Here is a 27,415-nt window from a genome sequence, read left to right on the forward strand (position 1 = left end):
CGCACAAAGAGCCAGCTGGAACCAGCGTAGTGAAACGGCCCTCCTGCTAGTCTGTAGTTTGTCCTACTTTAGTTCCGATGAACCAGAGTCCTGAGATTACCGAGGCGTGTTAATCATCGCGGGAGAGGCCACTGCATCGCATGCATCGGAAGCCGGTGATTCGGGAAGCCAATCGCACCCACAGGATGTCGGGACCAGGTGAGAAGGAGGATTGGGAAGTCACAGTTGTCAGAGGAGCTGGGAGGGAGACGAGCAAAAGATCCGAAAAAAGAAGGAGAGGAGAGCGATGGGAGGCAGCTAGTAGTTCTGAGTGCAACAGAGAGGGAGAGAGAGAGAGAGAGCAAGAGGAAGAGAGAGAGAGAGACTCCTTTCTCACTTGGGACTTTCCGTTTCCTTTTGCTGTGGCACTTTTTGGCGACTGACCGCCCAGCCAATGACCGCCGGCTTTTCGGATCATCCCGTTGTTCCGGCCCCCAGGGATCGTCGCTTCGCTTTTCGGGGAGATTCACATCTATATCTTTGGCGTATGATCATTATTAACATTATCATGAGTATTATTAGTGTCATTGTCATTGTTATTGTTAATATCATATAATACGATGAAGATCCCTGGTATTCTGATCCTTTCCCGTGGTTAGAAAAACTCCAAGTGGCGCCTTGCTTTGCTGGTATATACGCAGACACGGGGGAACCATGCCCCCAAAGAGAAATACGAGAGATATTAGCAAACATGCTACACGGCAGAACCTTCCACCCCCTTACTCCTCCTCACTGACTTCACTTTCATCCTCACTAGCCATATGATACTGCTGCGACACCGCTTGCGTTGGAACTGGCTGACTCCGGTCGTCTTCCTGTACATCCTCCTCAAACGCCGCCTCCATCTCCGCCGCGAGAGGATCATCATCAACCTCCAGCTCCTCCTCATCCAACCCGGGCTCCAGGTTTAGGCCGCTCGAGGCCACCGGCGCTCCTCCGTGGCCAGCCGGAGAGGGGAGCCGTAGGTCCTCAATATCCTCATCCTCCTCCTGGTCCTCGTCCTCATCCCGGTGCCCTTCTTCATCCGCCGGGGTGTTGTTCGAAGAGAAGTATGCGGGATTGACCCGGAAGGGACGAGCAGGCGGCGGAGAGCCCATATCAATGATGAGATCGCCGTCGATGATGATATTCGAGCCCGGTGATGGAACTGCCTTTTGAGAAGAGACAGCACCCAGGCCCGTGTCGGACGGCGAGGAATTAAATGTCTCCACTAAAGGCTCCTCCTCGACCTCTGCCTTCCGCTCCTCCCTTGGCTGCACAGGACGGGGCGGAGACCTGGGCCGTGGCCGAGCAGCCGCCGGTTTAGGAGGCTTGACCCCGTCTGGCTTCTTCTTCTTTGCGTTCACAGGCTTCGTCCGGCTCTCCGGGGGTGGTTGAGGGCTAAGAATGGACCTGGTAGCGGACATCAACGGAGTATCGAGCTTGCTGGTGTAGGAGGGGGGTTCTGGTGTCTTGTCCGAGCCCGACTTGTCATCGTCCGCATTCCCCTTGGGGAGGAAGTGCCGGTAGTCATAGGGATTGCTGTCGTCAGCAGGGCCATCATCATTACCGCTGGCATTGTCCATGCCCCGATCATCACCCGACCCATGGTCCTCTTCCTGCAAAGTGCGTAGCTGCTCATATTGCTCTAGCACCTGCTTCTGGGATTTGGCCGGAGCAGACCGGAGGTTGAAGTTCAGCTGCGTTGAAACCGGCTCCAAGACAAACACTTTCCGCGCCGCATCAAAGACTAGCACCAAATTATGTTCCCCAGCATCCGAGACAGCTTGTGTTGGGTCGACACTGCCTTGGTATGAATAGGTCAGGACATTATCGGCGTTGGGCGCTTTATCGGTGATTGTGAGGTTGTAGCGATCGCGGGACTGTCGGGCTCGGGTGATCCGTTGCCGTGCGGTCGCTGACTTGGTCTTGTAGTTATATTGGATATTGACCAGCTGCGACTGTGGCGAGCTGGATTTACCATTGAGTCGATCACCCAGCACGATGGGATACTCAGCCTGTTTGGTCGGGTCGATCAACCCGCCGGTAGACAAAGCCGGGGCCGCCATCCAGACGAGGTGCAGGATCAGGGTTAGAGAGAGGATATATTGCAGAGGAACGGCCGCTATTCTCCAGATAGCTTAAGTGCACGCTTTCAGAGAGAAATCTTCATTGCTGAGAAGAATGCGGTGTCTAAAACGCCAGCAGGCCCTGTACGCAAGGGAGAACGTCACACAGCAGCAGCAGCGGCGGCGGCAATCGAAGGGGCCAATGCGACCGGCAAGCCAGCACCGATCATGAAGCAACGGCTGTATCGAAGCACTAAGAAACCAGGGATGTATATATATAAGGGAAAGTTCTGTAAGAATATCCCCAGGAAAAGATACAGAGAAAAATGGGGAAAAGTAGACCAAGGATGTTGCCGAAAGCAAGTCTTGAGGGAGAAGGAGAGGTGAGGAGGGAGGATGAGATGAGACCCGGGCGGAGGCCTTGCTCCATCCGGTTAGTGCCGCCCGGGGAGGCCCGAACTTCCCCTTTTGAAAGGGACGAGCCAAAGCAAATGCCGTCTCCAAGAATAGCACTTTGCACAGCCTGTGGAAGAAGTGGTGAAAGATTCTTCAGGGCATCTACCACTCAAATATCTCCTTGCAGGGGCAAGGCTTGTCGCGACGAATGTCCTTTGGCCGAGGACCCGGGAGTTGCACCTCCTGTCAGCTGCTCTAAGCGTCCTGCCAAGGCTCTGTGTTTCCGAGTCACTTCCTCCCATTCATAGGCCAAGTCATCGTCATCGGCATCGTCGTCCTCTTGCTCCTCATCCGCTGCCTCGCTGAGCTCGGTCAGAATCATGCCAAAATCACCACCCAGTCGACCCAAGCTGGCAGCACAGTACAACACCTGGGTCAGGAGACTCTCTCGGGAGCTTTTATCCCGGACATTGGGGAGATAGGTGCGCAAGGTGTCCGTCAACAATTGTATTAGGTGCATTGGGAAAGTAGCAAGTGCCGGTGGAAGACACTGGAGTGGATCCTCTGGGTGAGAGGGTCGCGATGCCGCAGCTTTGAGCCGCGCATCGATGCCCCGTAAGCCGGTCACGGCGAGCTCTGACTCCGATTGATCAGGAGTGAAGATGTTCTTGTAGAGAGAGACGATTGCAAAGCTCTGCTCGCGAAAGATCTCGATATACCGTTTCAGATACTTCTCCGTCTGGTGTCCTTCGGACCAGGTTCCCGTCGCCCCATTCTTCTTGTCTGTGTTTGGAGCCCTGCGCTGTGTCTCCTGATCGGCCAGCTCCCGTAGAGGATCCAGAGCTTCTAGCATCGTCATCAAATTCGCCAGCCTGCAGATCAGGAAAATAGCCCCCAATGCGCCCTCCGCCGCAGCCGGTGATCCTTCGTGGTGGAGGTTATCCAGTTCCGGTGCCACCCTACGCAGCCAACCCACCGTCCTCATAGCAGCTGCTAGTCGCAAGTTCTGTGCCCGAAGACCTGCGATCAGATTCGACGTCATGTCCTTCATAGCATCCTCGGCTTGGGAGACTACATCTTTGATGAGCGGCGAATCGGGATAGAGTGTTTGTAACCGCTTGATATGCGCGTACAGATCCAATGCCGTAGAATACGTCGTGGAGACCGAGCTGCCCGTCGCTGCCGAATTAGCGGCCGCGGAAGAGACAGCTGTTGCGAGCAGCGTGGGGAGCTCGAGGATATCGGACAGCCGGTCGACGTTCCGCGCCAGCTGCATCACCTTCTTTCGTTGCTCCAGAGCGACATTCTCCGCTGCTCGGCTGTATTTGGACGAAAATCGGACTGCCTCTTCATCGAGTTTCGGGACCGCATCTCGCAGTTGCTGTGCGTTCCGGGCCAACTGGGGGATGGACGCGCGGAGATTAGACAGGCCATCTGCAGAGGTGACAAAGGCCTTGTGGGAGCGATTTGACAGAGCTTGCAGCGACAGAAGGGTAGAATGAGAGGACTGAGTTAGGGATTGAGGTTCCGTGGACTGTAATGCTTGGAGGGAGAGCGTAGGGAGACGATTCAGGTATTGTGCGGTGGTTGTATCGCGATCCGGATCGGAGAGGGCGGTGGCAGCCTTCGTCGAGGCCAGATGAGGGGCTAGAAGATCATATAGATAATCGGCCATCATGAGAGTCAGCTTCTTCGTTGCTGAGAGCCGGGATGGTCGGCAATGGAGGGTAAAGGGGAGCGTGGAAGCGGGCGATGATGAGCAGGAGGGCGAAGCAAGGCCAGATTTAGCTGTGCCGAACTACTACTGCTCCGTACGGCGACCTCGGCGACAACTGGCGAAGGGCCATCCCTCTCTTTTTTTCTTGGGAAAGCTAGGTGCTAGATATTGTATTAGGGTCGCATATAAGGAGGTACATCATTGTTGTTAGTGCTACTTCAATCCATTATATCAAATACAGCTTGTCATGGTCCCTAAGGAACGGGGCTTCCTGAACTACTACAATGTGAGGAGAGAGAGATGCTATGGAAGGATGTACCCTTTTTGATTACGGGCCGGTAATCGAGATGGTAATACGTGATACCAAACGGTAACAAACCCGACCAGCGCCGACTGACATCATGCGCTGTGCTAACCTGATCGGGCGATTTCTAGATGCCTGGGGCCAATAGCAGTGCTGGATTTGGCAATTCTCCCCTACTCCGCAATCATCTCTCCTCTTTTCTCTCCTTCTTTCGAGTCCCAACTCACTGACTCGCCTCATCCCTCTTTCATTTCTTCTTCTTTTCGCGGTTGCATCCTCTATTCCGTCACTACATCTTGCTGGCTTATGTGTTTTGTGCTTCAGTAACCTGATCGCTAGCCTACACACATACATCAGGTCGTTATCGCGGTGGGCCTGTCTTACTGATCTAGCATCGTAGCGCTTTCTTTTTCCCCTCAACCCCACTTCCACCCAACTACTTCTGCATGCAACAGTAGATATCTAGTAAGTAATCATGGGCAAGCCGCGGGTCAGTTATTCCTCCCCCCGAAACTATCACTGTCTTCGGTACAATGTCTCACTCTGACAGATGATCATCTTGATCCGCCATGCCCAATCGGAAGGAAACAAGAACCGAGAAATCCATCAGACTATCCCCGACCACCGCGTGAAACTCACCCCCGAAGGACACCGTCAGGCGCAGGAAGCTGGCTCCCGTCTGCGTACCCTTCTACGACCGGATGATACCATTCATTTCTTCACCTCCCCATACCGTCGCACCCGAGAGACCACGGAGGGTATTCTACAGTCCCTGTCCTCAGATTCCCCGGCCCCGTCCCCTTTCCCAAGACATACCATCAAGGTCTACGAAGAACCCCGGCTGCGGGAGCAAGATTTCGGGAACTTTCAACCATGTTCAGCCGAGATGGAGCGTATGTGGCTCGAAAGGGCAGACTACGGTCACTTCTTCTACCGAATTCCCAACGGTGAATCTGCTGCCGATGCCTACGACCGCGTCAGTGGGTTCAACGAGTCGCTGTGGCGTCTGTTCGGAGAGGACGACTTCGCCAGTGTCTGCGTGCTCGTTACGCACGGATTGATGACGCGGGTTTTCCTCATGAAATGGTACCATTGGAGTGTGGAATACTTCGAAGATCTCCGCAACATCAACCACTGCGAATTCGTCATTTTGAAACTCAACCCAGACAACGGGAAATACGTCCTCCAGAATCAACTACGTACCTGGTCCGACTTGCGGAAGGAGAAAGAGGAAGAGCGGCAGCGTGAGCGGGCAGCCAAAGGACTGGATCCAGTGCAGCCAGCACCACCAGAGACGTCAGTCCCTATCCGTCGCAAATGGGGTGGTTGTCCTGATGGATGCAATCACGGCGTCCGAAGACGAAGCTCTCTACGTACGCCCCGTGCACACAACGCAGACCATCCAAAGCATCAACATGACCCTCAGTCGAAGGAGACAACAACACACAGCGCTACTCACAACCACAGATCTCACGGGAACCAAAACGGCCACCCAAGACCAGTCCCGGCTGGAACGGGGACAGCCACTCCGGTTGACCAGCAGATGCTCAGAGCCCCGGAGCCAGCTTTGGGAGATCGTTCTATCGATGCAAGGCCTCTTGAAAGGACATTGCCTTCCCCAGCTCCGCAATACGAGTTCGAAGGTGTACAGCTTGAAACCACGTCCACCTCTCAAGCAACTTTCCCGACACCCGTTGCATCCACCACCACTATCAGTCACCTGAGCCAACTAACCTCAAACCCCAGCCCGATACCCCGCCGCCCCGGCCTCGCCCATCTCCACCGTGACAGCGAAGACCACCTCCTCCATCCCCCGAACTGCAACTACGCTTACATCCATCTCGTTGGCCGCGACGGCGGCGGTTCCATGAGCGGCGCAAACAGCCTCGCCCCGTCGGAGGACGAACGCGAAGAGAAGCTTCGCCCCAGCATGCACGCTTATACCCATAACCACAAACAGACTCACTCCCGCCCTAAACCGACCCCCTCTGCCCATCAAGTTAGACCATCTCAAGACCTAGATAACGACGGCGACGACGAAAGCAGTTTCAAGCAGGCTGCGCGACCCCGACGTACCCGATCCCACAGCCACCATGTCCGAAACCCTCCGGGCCTAGCACGCCAAACCCTGAGCAAGCAAGTCGCCAACGCCCTCAACCAGGATCGAGCAGGCCAAGACAGATTAGATGATGAACCTCTCCCCACCAATTCTCCAACTTCGAAAGCCGAGAACCAGCAAGTGGACGACCACAACCGTGAAGACAGCCTTTACGATGATCACGATCATGAACACTATCACCATCACGGCGACGATGAAGAGGACGATTACAACGAAGAAGACGCCTCTTTCGAAGCTGAAAGAAAACACGACCAGAGCATCAGAGGAAGTGTATACTAGCACAGGACTACGGGCAAATTTTTTTTTTTTTCTTCTATACCCATATACAAGCAAACATACAAGACAAATCAACCTGCCTATCCTACACCCTCACACCACCGCCGTACATTAGAACCCGTACATATCACCTTCTAACCCCTTTCACACTCATGTGGTTAAAACCTAGATTTCCTCCTTCATGATGTATGTACAACCCACGTCAGACACGCCACATCCCCGCCCCCCCCTCTTCCCCCAACAATCTTTCGACTTACCATCTATTCAATGAATGAATGAACACGCACATCGCCAGGTAGATACCCCAGGGCAATCAGTCAATCAAATAAATTGCGTTTATCTCAATACTACTACATACATACTAACTATCTTATTGTTCCCTCTCATCCTAGTTTACTTACAACATTATATTCGCATTAGATTCACGATAATCGAGTTCTTCTTAAATCTGTACTTGCGTTTCCATTGTGGGTTTTTATATTTATTTTATTTTATTTCTTTTTTAATTTTGATTTTCTTCAAGTTGACTACTTTCTACAGAGAATTAGAGGACAGATGTCAATACATTTTGGGTCATTATTTCGTTATGGGTATCATTATACTTTTTTATTTTGTGCTTTGCAGTGAAAAGAAGATCAGTAACAAGACATTTGTTTTGTTTCTTTCAAGGTTTCATAAAAGTCAGTGGGAGCGACTAGTTAGTTCAAAGATCAGTGAAAATACACCTTTCTTCGACATGAGAGAAAGGTGGAAGTAAAAGAAGAAACGTGACAGAGGTTTTACATATACAGGAGTTACTTGGGATGGAATAATGGAGAGCAGTATATATCAAATGGGATCCCTGTGCTTTTTTTGTAAGGGAAGCTCGAAATGTCTTTGTCCCATATTTCTTGTGAATGGTGATAGAAAAGTAGTGAAAGAATCTAACTTACATTCAGGGAATGAGCAGTGAGAAAGAATAAAAAAAGGAAGCCACACAAGAGGGTGTTATAATCACCGGGAGGGGAATAAGACAAGACTAAAGAGTAAATGTAAAACAAGGGGCATAAGGGGAGTATCACTTTTCAAATGCCTCACCAATGGTTTGAGGGTCGGGCGGAATAAACAAACATGCAAAATGGAAAAGGTCATCGAAGGTAAAACGAACAAATAATGGTAATGTTACAACCGAGAGCGCACCTCCACAAACACGAAGCTGCAGTAATGTACTCTGGTCGCATCACGAAAAGTAAAAGAGGATCTGTCGACCGGAACAGATGAGTATGAGAAAGAAGATAAAAAGAAACAGATTAAAGGCAACCGAACACAAAAAGACAAGGTATTAACGCCACGGGACTCAAGTGGAGCGTGCGTGAGAAGAAAGCCAAATGTACCAACTTGACAAGCGTCAAGGAACACAACACAATCTATGAGTAACAGTCGCCAGATGAAATGCCCAAATCCAGAGAAAATGAGGAAAGATCGAACAGGTCAAAGAGGGAGGATGGAGAAGGCAACGGCGAAGCACAGGCGAAAACGCAGAGAGAAACAATCGTAATTGTCGTGACATCTGACTCCAGAGCTTCAGCGCAAGGAATCTCTTGGAAGAACTTTTCGACACGATGAGAGGAGTGTTTCGTAAGAAACAAGTCGTATCGAGATAGGAAAGCGAAAGGCAAAGAAAAGAAGAAAGGAAGATAGTGTCACATCGTGCAGAAAATGCGCAACCGGTCGGACACTTTTTTTGGGAGTTTTTGCTTTTCGGAAAGCATGAAAGACAAAAAGAATCGGAGGAAAAAGGCGACCGATGGTACTTTTCAGCGAAACACAGACGTAACCGAAACTGACCAAAGAAAACGGGTAGTCATGCAGAAACACGAAGGAAACACGGTATCATCAGTAATAACGGAAAGAGACAAACAAGGACAACCTGGACAGGTCTAGAACGAAGTGAAGAACAGGATCGAAGGAAACACGTTTCTCCAGTGGACTCTGTCAGAGAGATGATTAGATGGCCGCAGCCCCTGACTAACCAGCCACGATCGGTTGCATCGAGCCAAACGGGTTCGCACACATGTAGTGCTCCATATGCTTGGCACAATACAGGCAACCACAGGATGACCCGTGGCCCGTCCACACGCTCTGCGCGAAAGGTAACGCATATGCGGGGGTGTGGTGGTAGGACGGAGGCTGGGAGCGAGGGGCCGGTGGAATGTACTGCTGGGGCGGAGGAACCCAGGTACGCGAGTATGGCGGGGGAGGCTGCGTGTACCACGGCCCAGCTGCGTAGTAGTCCGGAGTGTTCGGTCCCGTGTGAGGTGCAGAGGGCGGCGAATACTCCGACGCGGCAGGGTTTAGCCACGAGGTTTCATAGCTAGTACTGCGCTGGTACTGGGGTGGGATCGGCCCTTCGGGCGAGAGCAAAGGCTTCGACACGCGGTGGCTGCGGGAGACATTCGTGTCGATGGGAGCCAAAGCATGGCGGGACTCTTGCGCCCGAGCAACGGTCTTGGTACGCCAGGTTTCCCAGTGAGACAACCATGACGCAAAGCCATCCTGTTGATCGTAGATCCGGTCGTGAATCTTCCACTCGAAGGCAAACAGCCAGTCGAGCTCCATCGAGTTCAGCTCACTCACAGGGATGTTGCTAACTTCAGCCCAGGACTTGTTCTGGAAGGTGTTGTCGTCCAAGAACTTGCTTCCCAGAAGGAGGGCCATGGTGAGCATGCGGTAGACCTGGCCACTGCCGGTGTGGAACACCTTGGTGGAAGAAAGCATGCGCATCCTGCTGGCTAGGTAATAGAGTCCCAGAAGGATGGTGGAGCTCGGGAGACGAGTGGATGACAAAATCTGGTAGACGTATTTCCGGAACTGAGGGGGGACCGACGATCCTGGGTAGACGCTTCGCGCTAAGTCAATATCTGCTAGGTTGATCTTGGTGATGTACAAAGCATACATTCCCTGGGCCATCTCAGCCACAAAGTCGGACATCTGATCCATCTCATAATCCAAATGGGCGGCGACACCTCCAGTGGCCTTTTCCTCCTTGCGCTGGGGTTCGGGCTGCACCATCATCTCTTGGCGTCGGTATTGGGGCGGGATGGCACTCTCCATCGGGGGCAACTGAACGTTGTTGCGGATGGGAGGCAAGACGTTGGCGGTACCCAGAGGACCGAACATGGGCTGGTTGAGCGCGGAGTGAGCGGCGACCATATCCCGGCCATTGCGGACGCCCAGAGCGGACTGCGAGTTCATGGGCTTGGAGTAGCAGGTCGACTGGGAGTACTGCTCAATGAAATCACAGCCGTTCTGGGGGTAGCGAGGCGGGAATGCGGCCGAGGGACCGAGGAGGTAGAAGGGTTGATCGTGTTCCATCCTGCCACCGCTCAAGATATGGGGAGGAGTAGGAGGAAGGCCCTGGAGGCCGGGAGCGAAGAAAGACGGCATAATGAAAATAGAAGAAAAAGCAAAAGAACCAGTTCAGAGCGGAAAGGTAGACGGTCTGAGGCTGTAACAACGGACAAGATCCCGAGTCAGCAAATTGGGTTTCAATGGGACGAAGGGCAATCCCAAAGAGCAAATTGAGTGAAACACCAAGTAAAAACACAAGATACGAACCGTCTACACGTTCGCCACGCCCTGATCCTGGGGGGTAGAGCAAATGCTCAACGAGCCGCGGCTCTAGATAATTTCGTAGTGAATGCTTCTTAGTTGAATAACATGGAGGAACAATTCCACGGCACGAATGTCGAAAGGAGCGGACGGAGCGGTCGCGACTAAGATGTCTCTTCGGGAAGTTCTTCCTTGCCGGGGAGGAGCGGTCCTGTAGCGGCACGAGTCTGGTGATCCCTTTCTGTTTTTTTTACTTCCGGTGTTGTAAGGCGGGCAATTGATCGAACACGAGGCTGTCGAGGACGGAGGCGAAAAGGGACGGAGTTTGACGGTAATCACCGGAGACGCGTGGGGACGCTCAACAATGAATAGCAAGCAGCAAAGGATGATGTAGTGGAGGGAGGCAACAGGCGAGAAACGTTGAAATTCTTTCTTTTTTTTCTCCTTTCTTTTTTTTTATAATTTTGTGTAGGTCAAGGATGAGAAAAAAGTTTTAGAGCAAAACAAGTTCTCGCGTTTGGTGGGAATTAGCCCCGATCCACAGCGACAACGACACTTAGTGAAAAGCTCGTTGGGGTATAAGGGAGGAGAAGATGGAGAGAGAGCAAAGGGGGGGTGGGAGGGGATTGAGGAAGGTGTAAAGTTGCAAGAGCAAAAAGCGAAGATGGTGAGAGAAGGTGTAGAGAGGAGGGGGGAAGAGGATTGGAGAAGTAGTTAGAGAAGGGGAAGAGGGAGAGGGGGGAGTGAGTGGGAGGATGGAGAAGAGAAGAGAGACGGAGAACGAGAGGTGGAAAGGCAAGGCGAGAGAGAGAGCCACAAGCCAAAGCAGGAGACCCGACGAGAAAAAACGAAGGGGAGAGCGGCTGCTTAGTGGTCCGAGGTGTCAGAGAGAGTCTAGTCTAGTGAGGGTTGAGGAGGTGACGATCCCCGGCTCACTTCTTCTTCGCTGCTCTTCTGACTAACGAGTAACACCAATACACCCTCTGGTTCTTGTCTCTCTAGTCTCTGTGTGTTGTGTCTGGCTAGGTTGGGTCTGTCTAGTATTCGAGTCGTGATCCTTCACAACATCCACTGGGTTCCCTGCCATTGATTATGTAGCCTTCTCTGCCTGTTCACCATATCATGCCCTGTTCTACCTATCCGAGCAATGGATGGGATATTCCCTTTCTTTTTTTTTTTCCCTGTTCTATTCTCATTGTTATACTGTAACTTTAAACAGTAAAAAAAAAAAAAAGATAAACTACATTGTAAAGTAACCTATGCCCCCTACCCATCCTTTTTTTTTGTTATTTTAATTATCATTAATATTTTTTTTATCTCCTGTCCATGATCCTCCCGGCAAGTCCTCCGTTAGGGGAACGAGACCATCGGAATGGACCCATGGCCAGGTCAGTGTAAGGGAAATGTATCAGGTTTAACAGCAATTAAATTTCCCTCGAGAATATTTTTAATCTTTTTCTACCCCAAAAGTGAATAAAAATCGTAGCCAGATTTTACATCATTAATATTAAACATTATTATTAAGATCGGTGGCATCTGCCTATGGAGGAATGAGGCAAAAAAGGATTTCTCTTCCTTTATTATGACGCAGACCAGGTACCGATTTGAATCGCAACCACCACGATCGAAAGGGAAAGGGAGGAAGTTACCAGAACGATCGTAGTGATGAATGGGGACAGGGTACACACCACTGTCAGACCAAACAGAATGCCAGCCGCAACACCCGAGTGAAGCAGTCCTAAGTAACTACTAGACTAGTAACATCCTTAGTAGTGAGTTAACTACGGCTTTCCACGGAGTACACCTCATGGGGTTGGAGGGTTGTTTAGAGTTTTCAGAGTTTTCCCTACTATTTTCCATTAGAGCCCAGCTAGAGGAGAGGGGGAGTACCCAGTGATGATGATGGAACGGCCGTCCCTGGGAGAGGGTGGAGGAATTGACTAAGGCATGTTTAGGATGAAAGAGGGAACCTGAAATCAAAAAGAGAAAAACAAAAAAAAAAGAAATAAATTAAATTAAAAAGAGGAAGGGAAGGATGAAGGAAGAAAGGGCAGAGGAGAGGGAAAAAGAAGTTGAAAAAAGGAAATAATAATAAAAAAATAAAAAAAGAATAAAAAGGCGGACAAAAAAAAAGAAGAGGTCAGAGGGAAAGGATGAAAAAAAAAAAAAAAAAAAAAGAGGAGACCAACCAGCCAACCAGTAAGAAGTGACCGACTGACCAAACCGCCTCCACCGTAACGCTGCCGAACGGCCAGGTTACTTCAATCTCAGACCCAGCTTTTCTCACCAACTTTTCTCTCGCCCATGAAAAGACCCGCGGCCAGAACGGAAAGAGAAGCCCGGGTCCATGGTTGAGGAGTGCTTACTCACCCTCAACAACAAGCAATCTTAATATAGCATCTTGCACGGGTAGCGATATGAATCCATCGTCTATTCTCTTGAATTGTACTGAATTGTTGGTTGACTGAGGCATCAATTCAAAAGTCCCAAATGTATCTCATCTCAATCAGTCAGTTCAGTTAGTCCGTCCATCAGTCATCAGGTGCAATACGAGCAAAAGGTCATGTTACTGGGTGGATAGTAAATTAAGTGTCAGATGGCATGGGCGGAAAATGCTTCAAATCCAGCACCGGACAGGACGGCCGGGAGTCAAAGTAAGTCAAGTAGGCACTTCTGACTGCAACTCCATCCAATAATCGACTGCACGACCTGCGTCGTCGGCAGAGACAGACAGACAGAGAGGCAGAGGCAGAGGCAGAGAGAGGCAGGCCAGCCAGCCGGACGGGACCAGACCAAAAACCCCTGGGGCGGGAGGACTCCGGCCGGTCAGACTGTTTAGGACTGGTACTTACGTAGTGTGTCTTGTCTACCTACCGGCAGTTTTTACTCCCCTTTAACTTAAGGGGGTCAACGAGCAGTTCGTGGTGACCGTTAGATTATTAGCGGCTAAGAAGGGGGGAGAAGGAAAGGAAAGGAAAGGAAAAATCCTCGAATCCACTTCGGTTACTACTGTACTGAATAGTCTTGTCTTACTTTTTTGTCTTGTCTTGACTTGACTTTGACTAAGGAAAGATTATTAATTCCTTTCCCGAGTAACTAGTTAACAACGGAGTAAGTAGTAATTACAAAATAGCCTTGGTTATCTATTCTAGATCCTACTCGGTAGATTTGATAGTTTACAAAGTGTATCTAGGAGTAAGTAAGTTACCAATGATACCATTCATTAAAGTGATGCAGGCGCAAAAAGTGATGAATTGACCCAATCAATCCCCGGCAGGCAATCGTCATTCCCTTCATTGGCTGCAGCCCGTGGGCAAATAGGGGAGTGGAACAGGAGGCAGTGCGAGAGCTGCGATTTGCCTATCGTTCACCAGACAAGAGGAATGAATGGGAATTGGGGGGGGGGGAGGTAAATGCAACTGCAAGAAGCCCAAGGCGTCACACAGAAAGGTTGAAAGTGGACATGACTGACTGACTGATTTGATGATGATCAGATTAGTTGTAAGTTGAGGAGAAAAATAACAGCACGTACAACTTAGTCGAATTGAAAGTGACAGGCGGTGTCTTACTCCGTAATGGTAGTGCTCTGAACACTTTCAACTGTGGGTGGACAGCGCTAGTGGGAGGTCCTCGAACTGCTTCGACAAATGGGTGGGACGTGCGCCCCCGTGCTAATTTAGAAAAAAGAAAATTGAAGAGGGAAATAAAAAAAAAAAAAAAAAAAAAAAAAAAAAAGGGTAAAGGGAGAAAAACGTGTCTGAGTGGTACATGGGACTAGTCGGTCTGTGGCTTGGCTTATTGCAGGAGGCGAGTGACATAATCATCTGGGATGATTATTTATAGCCAGTGAGAGATGGAACCTGGTCTGGGAAAGGAACAAGGGAAGGAAGCAACTAAGTAAATTAGATAGGCATCATCAGTTATTTTTTACTTGCTATGACTACCATGTCTGTATGCGACTAGAGAAGCACAGATGCAGCAGGAGCGACAGTGGCAATGCCGTCAGTCAGTCAATCAGTCACCCTCGAGAGGGCCAGCCAGGCTTTGGACTTTCCTGTCAAGGCGGAGTCCCATGCCACCCACCAACCCTCAAGAGAGCCAATCCGAGAGGCGGACAGCCTCATTTTGAACTCCAAAGTATAAGCGCAATGACACAACAGGCAGACAGGGTGAGAGACAAGAGGATAAGTTATTACGGAGTACTAGTACTATCTATCTGTACACTGTAAGTCACCACACATGCAGAACACAGGACAGGACAGGACAGGACAGGACAGGACAGGGACATTGCACCTACATCATCATCATCATACACATCCTCACTAATCGTCATTATCATCAGCATCATCAGGTGGCTGAGTAAACCAACATTCCATGCCTACATTCCGCGGTTGCTAGAACAACAGGCTGGTCTACGTAAGGTCGATGCCTGAGAAGAGGCACCTTACAGTGATTGCGATTCCTACTGGTTTCTCGGATCAGGTGCAACTTCCAGTTTTGAGGCTGTTGCGATTCCTTCTGGGCTGAGAGGGACAGTGACTCACCGACCGTCAGGAAGGATGGGCAATCCAATCAGCATATGATCAGGCCGGAGTATTTTGGAGCCTGCTCGTTGATTACTTTGTACCTCAGGATAGAGGTATACACTGCCTACTATGGAAGGTTACTACTTACGAGTAATAGAGACTGGCAATAGCCGATAGCTAGTATATCCCTCACGATGGAGGGTTTCCTCTCCTCACTCTCTCTCCTGTGAACCCCGCAGGCACGGAATATACAACCACGCCTGTATATGCGCGTCTCCCACAGCAACCTACAACCATTCGCAGCCCCCTTCATCTTATCAAATTTGATACCCAATCATCCCCGATCTCCAAGCGCGGTACCTACATCCCATCCCATCCCCCCTCAGGATGGATGAATGACCCGAGTGAGTGATCACTACCATCATCAATCTCATCCCTACTATGTTTCACAATCCCCCAACCACCGGAATAATGAATTGAATAAAATAACGCCGGTAATGTCTCACTTACAACGAAACAACCAATGAATACAAATTATTATAATCATATAATAAGAGTTATGGCCAAACGAACCGAATCGAACCAAATCAAGTCATCGAGAGTTCAGTCAGGTACCAAGAATATATTCCCACATCCCAGCCACACAGACTTCAGTACTACAATCTGCACCAAGCAAGATCCAGTAACTCCAAGTGGGGTGTTCACCCCCCAACTCCTCCATACACAGTACTCTCAACTTCCCCAAGCACACTTGCATCCACGATCGAACCTACCAACCTCCATCATCGCTGCCCGATCTACTTACCACTATTTGCCCCTCCTCCCTCCCCCTTTGAACTAGAGATGCACGCCCACACAATAATGATGGAATGAATGATGATTGATAGCCGATATTCAACCTCATGCATTCTATTACTGATACCCAGTCAGTCACTAACCACTCGCCCAATAAACACCACCTACCTATTACCTACCCAATAACCACCCACCGAACACCACTAGACACTCAGACAGATCACAATAATCATCCCCCATCCAGCAACTGACATTTTACATATACATACATACATACATACATGACATCCTACATACATGAATGACACCCCGCATAAACAAATAATATCATGATGATAGCGACAGCACTACCAGCCATACAGATAGAATAGAAATTGACACTACTCACAGGCCATACGGATGAATGGAAAAGACAAAATAGATGGTGGAAGGATATGCACACGACCGGCCCGGTGACATCCTATCCCTCCCTCCTCCCTACCATACCGTAGATAGTAAGTTAGTATGGATAATATATTCCTGCAGTGCAATCATCACGGGTGAATCCGGTCATCGGGTCAATAACCTTTCTCTTCTCTTTTCTTATTATTGTTCCGATAGGGTAGGTATGTATGTATGTATGTGCACGGGTACTCTATAGCTATGCAGTAGATAATAGATAATATATTTTATTAAGTGCAAAGTTCAAATATAATTACAGACCCCGCTGTTCCGGTCGGAAGTAAGAAAGGAAGAAAGGAAGAAGTATTAAGGAAAGAGTCGGATGAAGATAGTAAGTAGTAGTAGTGGGGGAGGGGTAAAAATCGAGTTACTACTTACTTCCCTCCGGACCACGGTAATTCATTACCTACTTATTTTCCCCCCATCATGTACAACATACTAATTTATCATACTTACAAATTAAGTCTACAGAATTGATAATCATCAAATAATCAAGCCCCATCGTATAGCGACATCCCCATTTCGTATGATAAATTGTTTTGATTTGTTATAGATCTATGCAAATAAACTCCAGCTGCTTTTTTGATGTAATTTTAGATAAAACGAAAAGGTGGACAAAAATAATGATCTTTCTTCCGATTCTCGGAGAAGGAAGAAAAGAGACCAGACCCCATCACAAGGGGGAGGGAGGGAGGGGATGTGGGGAAGAGCAAGTGTCAATGCAAGAAAGAAAAGAAAAGAAAACTTGCCCGGCGCTTATAATCCATGCAAGTCCGGGATGTCGCGGACGTGGAAGAGACAAAAACAGGATAAGCAACTAATAAAAAAGAAAACAAATACTTTGGAAAATGGACCCTCGGTCCAGAACGGAGGGGATATCATCGAGAAGCAACTGCAGTGGCGGGTGAGAAAGACAAAACACACAACCCACTCAAGAGACGCAAATGGGAATAACAATGGAAAATGTAGTAGTAGTAATAGTAGTGAGTCAGCCAAAATAGCCCCAGAAACAGAAATGGATAATAACAATCGGACTCCGTTTCAATATCATGAAAGATAAAGACCAGTTATGTGATCGCGCGCGCATGTTTTTGTATCCCAGATCACAGATCTCCTAACACCGGCCCGGTCTCCATGTGGTAGATGTATGTTCGTAAGCATAAAAGCAAATCCCAAGTCGTAAATTCGTCATCCCAGTTTGAATCCTATTCCCGCTTGCAAATAGTCGCCCCTTGTTGGGCTGACTATTCGTCCTTTAAGCTACCGATCAGATTGCGAAGCGCATCTAGGATGACTGCTTCGTCCTTCGGTTCGCCGCCGGGGAACGAACTATCCGTGGCATTGCCGAGAACGCGAGCTCGGGCACTCTTGAGCACCTCCCGGATGTAGTTCTTATCCTCGTAGTCTTCCATCAGGACAGCTTCAAAGTCGTCAATCGCCTTGCTGGCCCGCTCATTGAACGACGACGCCTCCGAGTTGTCCATTGGGCCTGGCCCAGGGTCGTGACCCATGCCCATATTCGGCGGAGGGTGCTGCATAGGTGGACCTGGAGGCGGCGGTGGAGGATGATGGCCTTGATGTGGCGGTGCATTCATCGGCGGCATGGACGGTGGGTTAGGCGGAGGATAAGGTGACTGGTGCTGTGGTTGGGGTGGCATTGGCTGCGTCTGTTGCGACTGCTGCAGCTGAACCAGCTGCGGCGGCGGATCCGAGGCATAAGGCGAGGTATAAGTGGAGGGCGTAGTCTGCGCAAAAGCAGGTGGAAGGTTGTTGCGGAGCGGACTCGGTATTGGGAAGGGTGTAGAGGCAGCAGCTGGAGCAGGGGGCGGATAGGGACTGGAATGGTGAGGTGTAGGAGTAGGATTCGGGGCAGGAGCTGGGGGAGGAGGAGGTGCATAAGGATTGGGAGGCATAGAGGGGAATTGGAAGTGCGGATTGGCCATCCCAGGTTGTCCATGCTGATTGCCATAGGATGGGTTCAGCTGGGGCATATACTGGGGAGTAGCTGCCGGTGCAGACGGAGGCTGCGACGCCTGCGGAGGAGGCGACGGGCGTCGCTTCTTTTCCTTCTCAACTGATGCCCCTGGGCGGAGCTGCCACGACCATCCTTTGCCATCACGCTCTGCATGCATGAAGAGATGGCTGTTGCCATTCAGGTTATGTCGCACACTAGACGTCCAGCCTTCAGTTTCACACTTGAATCGGAAATATGGGTATTTCAGCTTCAGCGCGCGGTAGATCTGCTTGAGCGTCATCGGAGTACCAGCCTCAGTGAGGGCATCAAAGATAAGCACGGCATAGTTGTATGGTGGTTTGGCCAAATCCTCCGGTGTGTAGGCGGATTCGGGAGGATAGTTGGGCGACGGTGAGCGCGAGGGCTTGCGCTTTTTGACTGGCGGTGCCTTGATGAACTCCTCCGGGCGATGTTCCATGGGAAATTGGCCGCCCTCGGTTGAGGGTAGTGGAAAGTCCATTGGCGTACCATCAGGCTTCTTCCTCTTCGTGTACTTGCGCTTCTCCGGCTTAGAATTAGGCGACTCCGCACCAACTGATTCTTTGGGTGTTGCCGTAACACCACTGGTTGGTGCCGGTGCCTTTCCAGCTTTGGGACGGTTCATGGGCGGAGGAGTGACGCCTCCATTGGCCTCGCGCTTCGCCGCCAACTTCTGTTCTCTTGCCAGTTCGGCTCGCTCGCGTTTGGACATGATGCCGTCCTTAGGCGGCCGTCCAGGACCACGACGCCGAACAGGCTGCTGGTTGGGATCTCCGGAACCTTCAACGGACTGCACTGGTCGCGACGGATCAGGTTCAGCCCGGGTCTTGAGAATGATCTTCGTGGTCTTCGGCGTCTCCTTTGTCTCTGAGCCATCAGATGCGCGCTTCGGAGCTGGCGTTTCGTTCTCGGCCGTGGTTGAAGCCTGAGCATTCTCATCTTCGGCCGTGAATGGTTCTTCCACTCTATCTGCTCCAGTTTCGCCAATTGGCACGTCGGGAAGCAGGAAGCGGATGCGGACGCCTCCTATTTGGATATAATCGCCACTATGTAGGGGTCTTACTTGCCCCGGTGATAGCCAATCCGCGCCGATGAAAGCGCCATTTCTTCCCATAACCTCCATTTCGAAAAGGTTTCGGTCAAAGTTGTATGCAATTTTGACATGTTTACGTGAAATCCCTCGATGCCCGGCAGCACTACCGTCAACCGTCGCTGGGGGATGAATAGGGATCGTTGGACACGCATCCGGCGAAGGAAGTAAAGCCAAAGCATCCACTGGCTTCGCATCGCCGTTCTCTTCGTTCAAGGACTGCATTGCAAGTGCATTGTAATCGGTAGTCGATTGCAATTGGGCCGGAGTCGCATGCAACGGAGCCGATTCCGCGTGCGAAGACACGGACGAGCGACGACTGAGATGGTGTGGTAAATGAGGCGGAATATCGGGATCAAACCCCATAATACCACCGCGGTCACTGACCACACTTCCCAAGATGCCACTGCCCTCATGTTTCACGCGGTTGGGCGTATGCGACGTGTTGCCACCGCTCGAACTCTTAGCCCGGGAAGTCCTCATCGCCTGACGGACCTGGATTTCGCGCTGATGCGCCGCCCGGGCCGCCCGTACATCACGTCCAAGAATGAAGGAGTATGTATTGCAGTAAAAGTGACCGTCATCGAATTCTAGCTTCGCAAATGCCTGGATTCGGGGCTCCGATCCCGCGACCGAGCCAGCGATATCGTGAGACAAATGCCCACCAGAATAGCCAAGGGCGGAAAGATCAGCGCTTTGCGAGAGGTAGGCGGCGGTAAGCATCTCATTCTGCTGAAGGGCTTCAAACGGGGTCTTCGGAGCGGCGGTGATATCGAAGGAGGAGAAAAGGTCGGGATGGTCTAAACTCGCTTTGGAGAACAGTAACGGATCCGTTAAGCCTTCTACAGCATCTGATGCCTTTATTGACATACTATCGCCATGATCTGGGTTCGAAAAAGATAAATCGGTATGTTGTTCGGGGTTCTTTTCGTCTTGTTGGTGAGGAGCCAGCGATTCAGTCGATTCCGGCGGAAATTGATCCGCGCCTCCGTTGGTCGAATCTGCAGGGGCAGCCGGGGGTTCGGAGGTCGATTCGAAGTGCCATTGACTCTTTACATCCTGGTCGTTATTTTGGGACGGCTCGGCCCCGTCTTGGGCTTGCGGCATTGGATGATCCTCAGACTCCAGCCCGTCGGCCGAGACCTGGTTCCCGAGGAGTTGAGCCAGGAGCGCACTGGCGGCCGATTGACGACGCATATCGGACTGAGCTTCTGGAGGAGCGGATGCGGAGGGGGCAGAATCGTGGTCGCCGGGTTCGGATTTGACCACGGGGGTGGTTGAGGACAGGGTAGACAGGCCATTGGGAGGAGAGTCGGGGGCAGAATCGTGCAGAGGGCGGATTGCGGAGTCGCTGGGCGGGGAGGGGTGCGGTTGGTCGTCGTGTTGCTGCTGGGAGCGGGCGTAGTCGTACACGGACGACATATTTGGAGCAGCATCTGGCGGACGATGGCCCACCGCAGACGCTGTCATGGTCTGCGACGACGACATGACCGGCGGGCAGGTCTTGAGGGCGGAGGGGGATTGGAGAAGGACGACGGGCTGGGAGAGGAGGAGGAGGAGGAGCAGAAGTCGAGGGCGGTGAGGCTGAGGCCCCCGTCCTACTCGCCCTGTGACTGGCTGGGCCCGTCACGCCCCGGTCGGTTTTTCATAAATTTTCTGCCAGATTGTGACGGTATTTTTGGCATACTTCTATGCAGACGCAGCATTCTTACTGTACCCGCATGGTTATTACCACCCGGGAACGTATCACGGGCCTTCATTCACTGTTTCCGTACCTGAACTTGACCCCATACTATACCACTCACTAGTAAAGTAACTTACCTGGGAACTTTTTTTTTTACTCCCCATCCCGGACCGACAGATCAGACCAGACCGACCTGCATAGTACTACTTCACGACCATAATCCCCGTCACTCTGACTTACTACTGACTCAGTATCCATCTGTCCAACTATCATCTCCTCACCGACTCTCACTCCCATAACCATACACATCACCACCCCCCATATCCCCACAAAAAGAATGCCTAAAAAGACATCCAACTCCAAGCAGCAGCAGCCCCCCTCATCCACCCCCAAATCCCATCTCCAACAAAAACACCAGCAGCAGCGGCAGCAACCCCCCAACTGGCCCCCTCTCCGCCCACTCATCCCCTCCACCTCTCTCACCCTCGACCCTCTCGTCCCCGACCAAATCTACCTGATCCGGAACTTCTTCCCCTCGACGCTCTGCAAAACCTACACTTCATTCCTGGCCTCCCTGCCACTGACCACCACACCCGGCAAACCCAAGAAGGGCGATGCAGTGCGAGTCAATGATCGGTTCCAGATCCAAGATGAGGGGTTCGCGGAGGGTCTTTGGTCGGGGACGGCGCTGAAGGAGATGGTTTTGAATGCGGGGATTGAAGATGAAGAAGAAGAAAAGAAAGCAGTGACGAGAGATATGAAATATATCTGGGGCGGGGAACCTATCGGGCTGAACGGGAATATCCGTATATATCGGTATTCGAAGGGGCAGTTCTTTGATAAACATTGTGAGTCTATCCTATCCCCTCTTCCCATTATCCTTCTTTCCTTAAAATCCATGGTATCTCGGGGGTGGAGGTGGGAAAGGGTTGTCGGGTTGTAGAATGATGTTTCGTAGTCAACTCCTAGTCAAAAGTAATTCAGTATGCTGATAGCTGCTCCTACCGTAGATGACGATTCAAATGCCATCACTTTCTCCTCGCCCGGTCGTCCGCCCCGTGCGGCCCGCACCACTTGGACGCTCCTTATCTACTTGACGAGCTGTGAGGGAGGGGAAACTGTCTTCTATCCAGAGGCGACCCGGTCCAATCGCAATCCGGAGCCTGTGTCGGTCGCTCCGGTGCCGGGGATGGCGCTGCTGCATCGGCATGGGGATCGGTGTATGTTGCATGAGGGGAAGGAGGTGCGGGAGGGGGAGAAATGGGTGTTGCGGAGTGATTTGGTGGTTGCGCGATGATCTACAAAGTACTTGGGGTATCATTTAAATTTACGGATACAGAGTCTGCTGCTTTTGAGGCTATGCTGTATTATAAATATCATCTTACGCATCCTATCGACACTGTCAAGCACTTGTCGTACATGTCAACCATATATGTATCCTTCGTAGCCAATGAGCTATTATAAACATAGAAACGGCAAAAGACAGGAATAACCCAGGTGGTTTATCAATGACACACGCGTCCGATCGCAGCGAACGAAGTGAGCAGCCTGGTGGCTGCGGCTTCCTGCGCGACTCGGCCATGAATATAACCCGTGTATGAACAGTCCAGAGACATACACAACCCCCCGCGATGCCGATAGTAAAACACGACCCAAATGTTTCGCCGATGAATAAGGGATCCCTTTTTTCAGCCATCTGTCGTAGATGACAAGACCAACAGGTTTCCCCGACTGGTCCGTCCAACCAAGAGCATAGATAGGCGAATTAACGACACAAGAAAGAGATAGAAAAGTCACCACATTGTCCCACACAAAACTCCCTCCCTCTTCGCCAAGGATTTCGTGTATTTATGACCCATTACGCCTCTCAAGCGGGCACAGGTTTAGATTCATATTCCGCTCGTCGCATGATATCTTCCACAGGGCCGAGTAAGCGCTTGAAGCCATCCCGGCCCAGTTTCGCCACCTTCACCTCTGTCTTGGCCACGATGCTTGCGGCCCGTGGCTTGTCGTCCAACAAGGCTAGCTCACCAAAGTAGTCGCCGCGCTTGTAGGACTTCACAGGGCCCTCCACACCATTCTTCAAGGCCTCCGCCTCCCCGGATTCGAGTAGGTAGAAGGCATCACCTGGGTCGCCCTCGTTAATGATCGTAGAGCCAGCAGGATACTTGATGGCGTCCAGAGCATCGGCGATCTTGGCACGCTCATACGGTTTCAGGCTGGACAGCAGTGGCACCTCCTCGAGGAATGCCTCGTACATGCGACGGCGCTGGAAGGCCGAGTCCATGAGGATTCGGCGGAAAGTGATGCGGTCCAAGGCCCAGAGGGTGCTCTTCGGGTCCACCGACACAACGGTGGCCGCGCGAGGCGCATTGTACATGAGAGCCAGCTCTCCAAATGAGCCTCCGGGTCCAACGGAACCGACTTTGTTGCCCATGCCCTCCGGACCGGGTTGCACAGAGCCCGACGGGTGGATCATGAAGTCAAAGTGGCCATTCTCTACGATGTAAAAGTAGTCTCCAGCATCACCCTGGCTGATGACCTTGATACCCTTGGCGGGGATGGGCTTCTCCACCAGGGCATCAAGCACACTCTTGAACTGGTCGTCATCTAGGTGCGAGAAGAGGAAGTTGCTGCTGACCGCGGTCTTCAGCCGAGCCAGCTGCTCCTCTGATTTCTCATGGTACGGGGGAGTCCAGCTATCTGAGCCAGCCGAGGTCGGGTTCAGCGACTCTGCAGAAACCGATGTCCGGCGGCCCAGCGCGTAGTTATTAGGGAATCCCTGATTCGCGGCGCCCGTGGGGCGGATGTCTTCTGGAGGGAACTCGTCGGCACCCTCCTCGTCCTCCTCTCTGGGCCCATTGTCGAAGGGACTCCTGTTGAAACGAATTGGACCGCTGTTATCGCCATAACCACCACCAAAGAAGGGGCTGCCGGTCGACGAGGATGCGGCAGCGGCGTTGGCAGATCGAAAAGTGGGATCGGTTGGTGACGTCACCTCGTATTCGTCCTCCTCGGAGATCTTCTGAAAAGCAGCGGCTTTGTCGTCTTTTGTGCCCACCCGGAGGGGTTGTTGGGCGCTGGGGAATGCACTCTCAGCCATGCTGGCGAAAGAAGGGCCGGAGAGAACACCGCTCCGGCCACAGTGAAGCGGGGAAGTTGGAAGGTCGGGAGACGGCGACTGAAGCGGCCGGCACGTAAGGACGGAAATGGTCTGAAGGAGGTCAGACGCTGAGCAAGACTTGGGAAGGCGGGCAGGTGAAGAAATAGAGTGTATGTGCGGGAGAGAAGGAGAGAAAAAGTAGGAGGGGGCAGGAGTCATCAGAAAGCGAGAGTAGCAGCAGGGTTTGGAAAGGACGGGGGGAACAGAAGATGTGGTAGCACAAGCCCGAGAGAAAGAGTGTGGGAGGGGAGGGAGGGGCGGGTAGGGAAACCGACCAGAAGGTCGTAGCAGCAAGCAGATTGGAAGGTGGCCGTGGATGGAACAGAAATGGGGGATCCAGTCAGGGAAGCAAGATCATTGATGATTGGGGTCTCCGCTAAACAGTGTGGGTATTGGGTCCAGCAGGCCTCATTGGAGGTCCGCCGTGGTACGTTTTTCTGCTTCGGAGCCTCTGAAGCTTTCTTCTGGCGGAGGGAGAGAGCTGTTTTTGCCCGTAGATAGCTGGCCAGAGCTGTTCTGGTGCAGAGTAGATCTCACGAAGCAACACAAGCAATGTAGATACAGAAAAAAAAAAGGTAACAAAATCTGAGGAATATAATAGTGATATACACAATGAAAAGAATAAAAAAAAAAATAAATGAGTCCAGTGTGAAACAACAAGCACAGCAATCACAGCGGGAAAGGAAAATCACCGGGCAAGCTTTGGAGGGGCAACACGGCAGAAGTTTAATGGAGAGTAGCTTTGGGAGGAGGGATTCTCTTACCAGTGAGACTTCAGCGGCTTCTCGGTCGCGTGGGATTTGCAGACAATGGAAGGGTTGAGGGACCGGCTAGAAAAATGGCAGAAACACCTAATTTCGGGATGGAAGCCTTCTAGACAGTTCAATGGGGGGCTGCTTTTAAATGAAATTGAATGGCGCCAGAAAAGGGGTGGTGGTGGTGGTGGTGGTGGTGGTGGTGAAGTGGTGATACGCAGGGAACTTGATCCGGAGGGGTTGCAGAAAAAGGGAGGGGAAATAAATGAATTAATGAAGAACCATGAAAAAGGCGGGGAGCAAACCAAAAAGCCAAACTGGATGATGGATGGATTATTATATGACTCGCGTCTAAAAAGTAAAGTCCTCTCATGATCATATCACTCTTTACTTCTATTTGCAGTGGAAAATCATGATTTTTCATTTTTATTTCCCTTTTCATTCTGATTATCTCCCTCTCCCACCCCCCTTTCCCAGTCTATTCCATTCCAGGAGTTCGGCTCTCTCCTACTACTGTACACACCATCCTTCGGAGAACTCCCCGGTGGTGCCCTTGTCGAACCCACCACCACCATCATCACTCAGGCCACCCTCCGTTCTTACTAGTAGACTCACCTCCTTAATTAAGGGCAACGGACTAAATTTCGGATGCGTTGGGAACCTCCATCGCTAGGACAAGATGGCTCAGACGGCTCGATCGACGTCACGGACACCCCGCTAGTCCAGTCCACTACTTCAATAGCTGACGGCCTTGGGTCAATAGTCTGTCTCTGTTCCTAGGTATTATCAAATGAAATCCATAGTCGGGCGTAGTCGATCGGACTAGCACCGTCTCAGCGTGTTCCAGAAGGTGAAAACGAAAAGGAGACGTGGACGATGGGCCCCAGACCTCCGAATCCTTCAGCCCAGTCGACCGGGAACGGACGCGATGTGGAAGAGGTGGAAGCTTCGATCGGCCCTCCCAGGGGCTTCCAGACGGTTTCTAGAACATTGCGGTATTCGGAATAGGAGGGCCAGTCAAAGTGCCAGCCAGCACTGGGTTGCGTTGCGTTGCGCCACCGGCGCTGTTGATTGAGATTGACAATCAGACCCTTGAACCGACCAACAACAAAGGGGGCGGGGAATCGCAATTAGTCCAGGCCAAGCAGACGCAAAAAGGAGACACTTACTGCCGACCAAGCATCATTCCTGCCCATCCCAATTCATCAAGGATCGGTCTCGATGCAGATAATTGGCTCATTGGGGGTTCTGATTCTCTCATCAGAGGCCCGACGCAGGTGGCGAACGAAATGGTGCTTGCGTTTGTGAGTCTGCTCTCCGTTCGGATGATCTGCTTGCTGAGGTCATAGCCAGGGTAGACTATCCGTTCGTTGACGTTTGCTGGAGAGCCACCATTCTGACAGGGCAAGTGGTTCCGTCAGCCACTTCGAGGTGTCAAAGTGCCATCATCTCCACTGAGAAGGTCAAGGTAACGGTCTGCTGTTTGCCAATCCGGCAGGCAATGAGAGCTATCAGACACACAGAGCTCCCATGGATCCATGAACTCGTTGCTGCTTTTGGCTCCATTCGAACCGACCTTCCCTCCCAAGCCTAATCCGGTTAGCGTTTTAGCCGTTATCGCATTCTTGGTTCGTCGACTTGGACTATTCCTTGTGCGGACTAGCTGATGTCCGTGCTCTCTGGATCAGGATTAGCGCCGGGAGTGCTGTGTGGTGGAGGATGGAAAGACAAGACAAGAATGAAAGCGTGTTGAATTCATCCACTCCAGCGCTTCTTCTTACCGCTCATCCACAAGGTCAGCTCTTATTCTCGTGATTATAGCCTGAAACAATCATACAAACATGGCGGTTATCTGTTGGTGTGAGCTTCGACAAAAAGGAGGGGGGGTGGGCGGGGCGAGTGCCTAATGCAAGTTCGCCAACAGTCACATTAGATGGCTGGACTGTAGTCCAGTCTAGTACTTCGGCTGTGGGTTGGGATCTACAAGGACCATATAAAGTTTTCCAGGCCCTCACAGTGCATATGTTGAATAACTTACTCCCATGTCCTCTATAGTCTGTACGGATCAATATGTAAAGCAATGTAGGTGATTTGATCAGGTCCGTCAGGTACCATCGACGTGTTTCATCCAGTAGGAAACTCTTGCCTGTGCGAAGCCCCTGGGAAGATGCGCCAAAAGGCAAGGCGAATGGCTGTGACTACGGGCAGGAATGCAGCCCTGCACGAGCCTCCATACCAACGGACACTTTGGTTTCCCACAACAAGGTTCTGATGAAACTGGCCAAGTCTAGCGCGATAAGATGCCAGCTGTCGCTGCGCTGAGTTGTACACGGGCTGGCAAAGAGCTGGCAGCCACTGGGAGTGTCTAGTCAATCCATGTGTTATTCCGCGAGACTTGCTTAGAATTCATCATTACCGAATCCTCGACACAGAATAAGCCACGGCGAAAATCATTGCGTGTGTGTGTATGCTGTTGCT

The 27,415-nt window shown here is 51.3% G+C and overlaps 9 protein-coding genes across 9 annotated transcripts; 2 read left to right on the forward strand and 7 right to left on the reverse strand.

The window, feature by feature from the left end:
• Window positions 1-698: 698 nt before the first annotated feature.
• BO87DRAFT_75534 (ELL-associated factor) lies at window positions 699-2,369 on the reverse strand. Its single transcript, XM_025629538.1, has one exon. The coding sequence runs from the start codon at window positions 2,085-2,087 to the stop codon at window positions 759-761; it is 1,329 nt and encodes a 442-aa protein (XP_025484492.1). The 5' UTR covers window positions 2,088-2,369; the 3' UTR covers window positions 699-758.
• A 283-nt stretch (window positions 2,370-2,652) lies between these two features.
• BO87DRAFT_382098 (Dor1-like family protein) lies at window positions 2,653-4,158 on the reverse strand (the record flags this gene model as incomplete). The annotated part of the gene is made up of 1 exon (XM_025624588.1): window positions 2,653-4,158. The coding sequence occupies one exon, from the start codon at window positions 4,156-4,158 to the stop codon at window positions 2,653-2,655; it is 1,506 nt and encodes a 501-aa protein (XP_025484493.1).
• Window positions 4,159-4,728: 570 nt separating this feature from the next.
• BO87DRAFT_411991 (acid phosphatase DET1) lies at window positions 4,729-6,967 on the forward strand. The gene is made up of 2 exons (XM_025626477.1): window positions 4,729-4,994; window positions 5,055-6,967. The coding sequence occupies exons 1-2, from the start codon at window positions 4,980-4,982 to the stop codon at window positions 6,900-6,902; spliced, it is 1,863 nt and encodes a 620-aa protein (XP_025484494.1). The 5' UTR covers window positions 4,729-4,979; the 3' UTR covers window positions 6,903-6,967.
• Window positions 6,968-8,864: 1,897 nt separating this feature from the next.
• BO87DRAFT_75553 (putative cyclin-like protein (Clg1)) lies at window positions 8,865-10,785 on the reverse strand. Its single transcript, XM_025629539.1, has one exon. The coding sequence runs from the start codon at window positions 10,323-10,325 to the stop codon at window positions 8,907-8,909; it is 1,419 nt and encodes a 472-aa protein (XP_025484495.1). The 5' UTR covers window positions 10,326-10,785; the 3' UTR covers window positions 8,865-8,906.
• Window positions 10,786-17,404: 6,619 nt separating this feature from the next.
• On the reverse strand, window positions 17,405-20,842 carry BO87DRAFT_75605 (forkhead domain protein). The gene has a single exon (XM_025629540.1). It carries the CDS (start codon window positions 20,821-20,823, stop codon window positions 17,497-17,499), a length of 3,327 nt encoding a protein of 1,108 aa, XP_025484496.1. The 5' UTR covers window positions 20,824-20,842; the 3' UTR covers window positions 17,405-17,496.
• A 369-nt stretch (window positions 20,843-21,211) lies between these two features.
• On the forward strand, window positions 21,212-22,316 carry BO87DRAFT_324375 (uncharacterized protein; the record flags this gene model as incomplete). The annotated part of the gene is made up of 2 exons (XM_025620064.1): window positions 21,212-21,867; window positions 22,030-22,316. Exons 1-2 carry the CDS (start codon window positions 21,357-21,359, stop codon window positions 22,314-22,316), a joined length of 798 nt encoding a protein of 265 aa, XP_025484497.1. The 5' UTR covers window positions 21,212-21,356.
• Window positions 22,317-22,359: 43 nt separating this feature from the next.
• On the reverse strand, window positions 22,360-22,800 carry BO87DRAFT_75615 (uncharacterized protein). Its single transcript, XM_025629541.1, has one exon. The coding sequence runs from the start codon at window positions 22,713-22,715 to the stop codon at window positions 22,422-22,424; it is 294 nt and encodes a 97-aa protein (XP_025484498.1). The 5' UTR covers window positions 22,716-22,800; the 3' UTR covers window positions 22,360-22,421.
• Window positions 22,801-22,886: 86 nt separating this feature from the next.
• On the reverse strand, window positions 22,887-24,122 carry BO87DRAFT_382104 (cyclic nucleotide-binding domain-containing protein; the record flags this gene model as incomplete). The annotated part of the gene is made up of 1 exon (XM_025624589.1): window positions 22,887-24,122. One exon carries the CDS (start codon window positions 24,120-24,122, stop codon window positions 22,887-22,889), a length of 1,236 nt encoding a protein of 411 aa, XP_025484499.1.
• Window positions 24,123-25,770: 1,648 nt separating this feature from the next.
• BO87DRAFT_298042 (uncharacterized protein) lies at window positions 25,771-26,067 on the reverse strand (the record flags this gene model as incomplete). The annotated part of the gene is made up of 1 exon (XM_025619041.1): window positions 25,771-26,067. A coding segment is annotated over one exon (297 nt), but the record flags the coding sequence as incomplete, so codon positions are not given.
• Between the last annotated feature and the right edge of the window lie 1,348 nt (window positions 26,068-27,415).

Source organism: Aspergillus neoniger, assembly GCF_003184625.1.
Source record: "Aspergillus neoniger CBS 115656 unplaced genomic scaffold BO87scaffold_2, whole genome shotgun sequence".
NCBI classification, from domain to species: Eukaryota; Fungi; Ascomycota; class Eurotiomycetes; order Eurotiales; family Aspergillaceae; genus Aspergillus; species Aspergillus neoniger.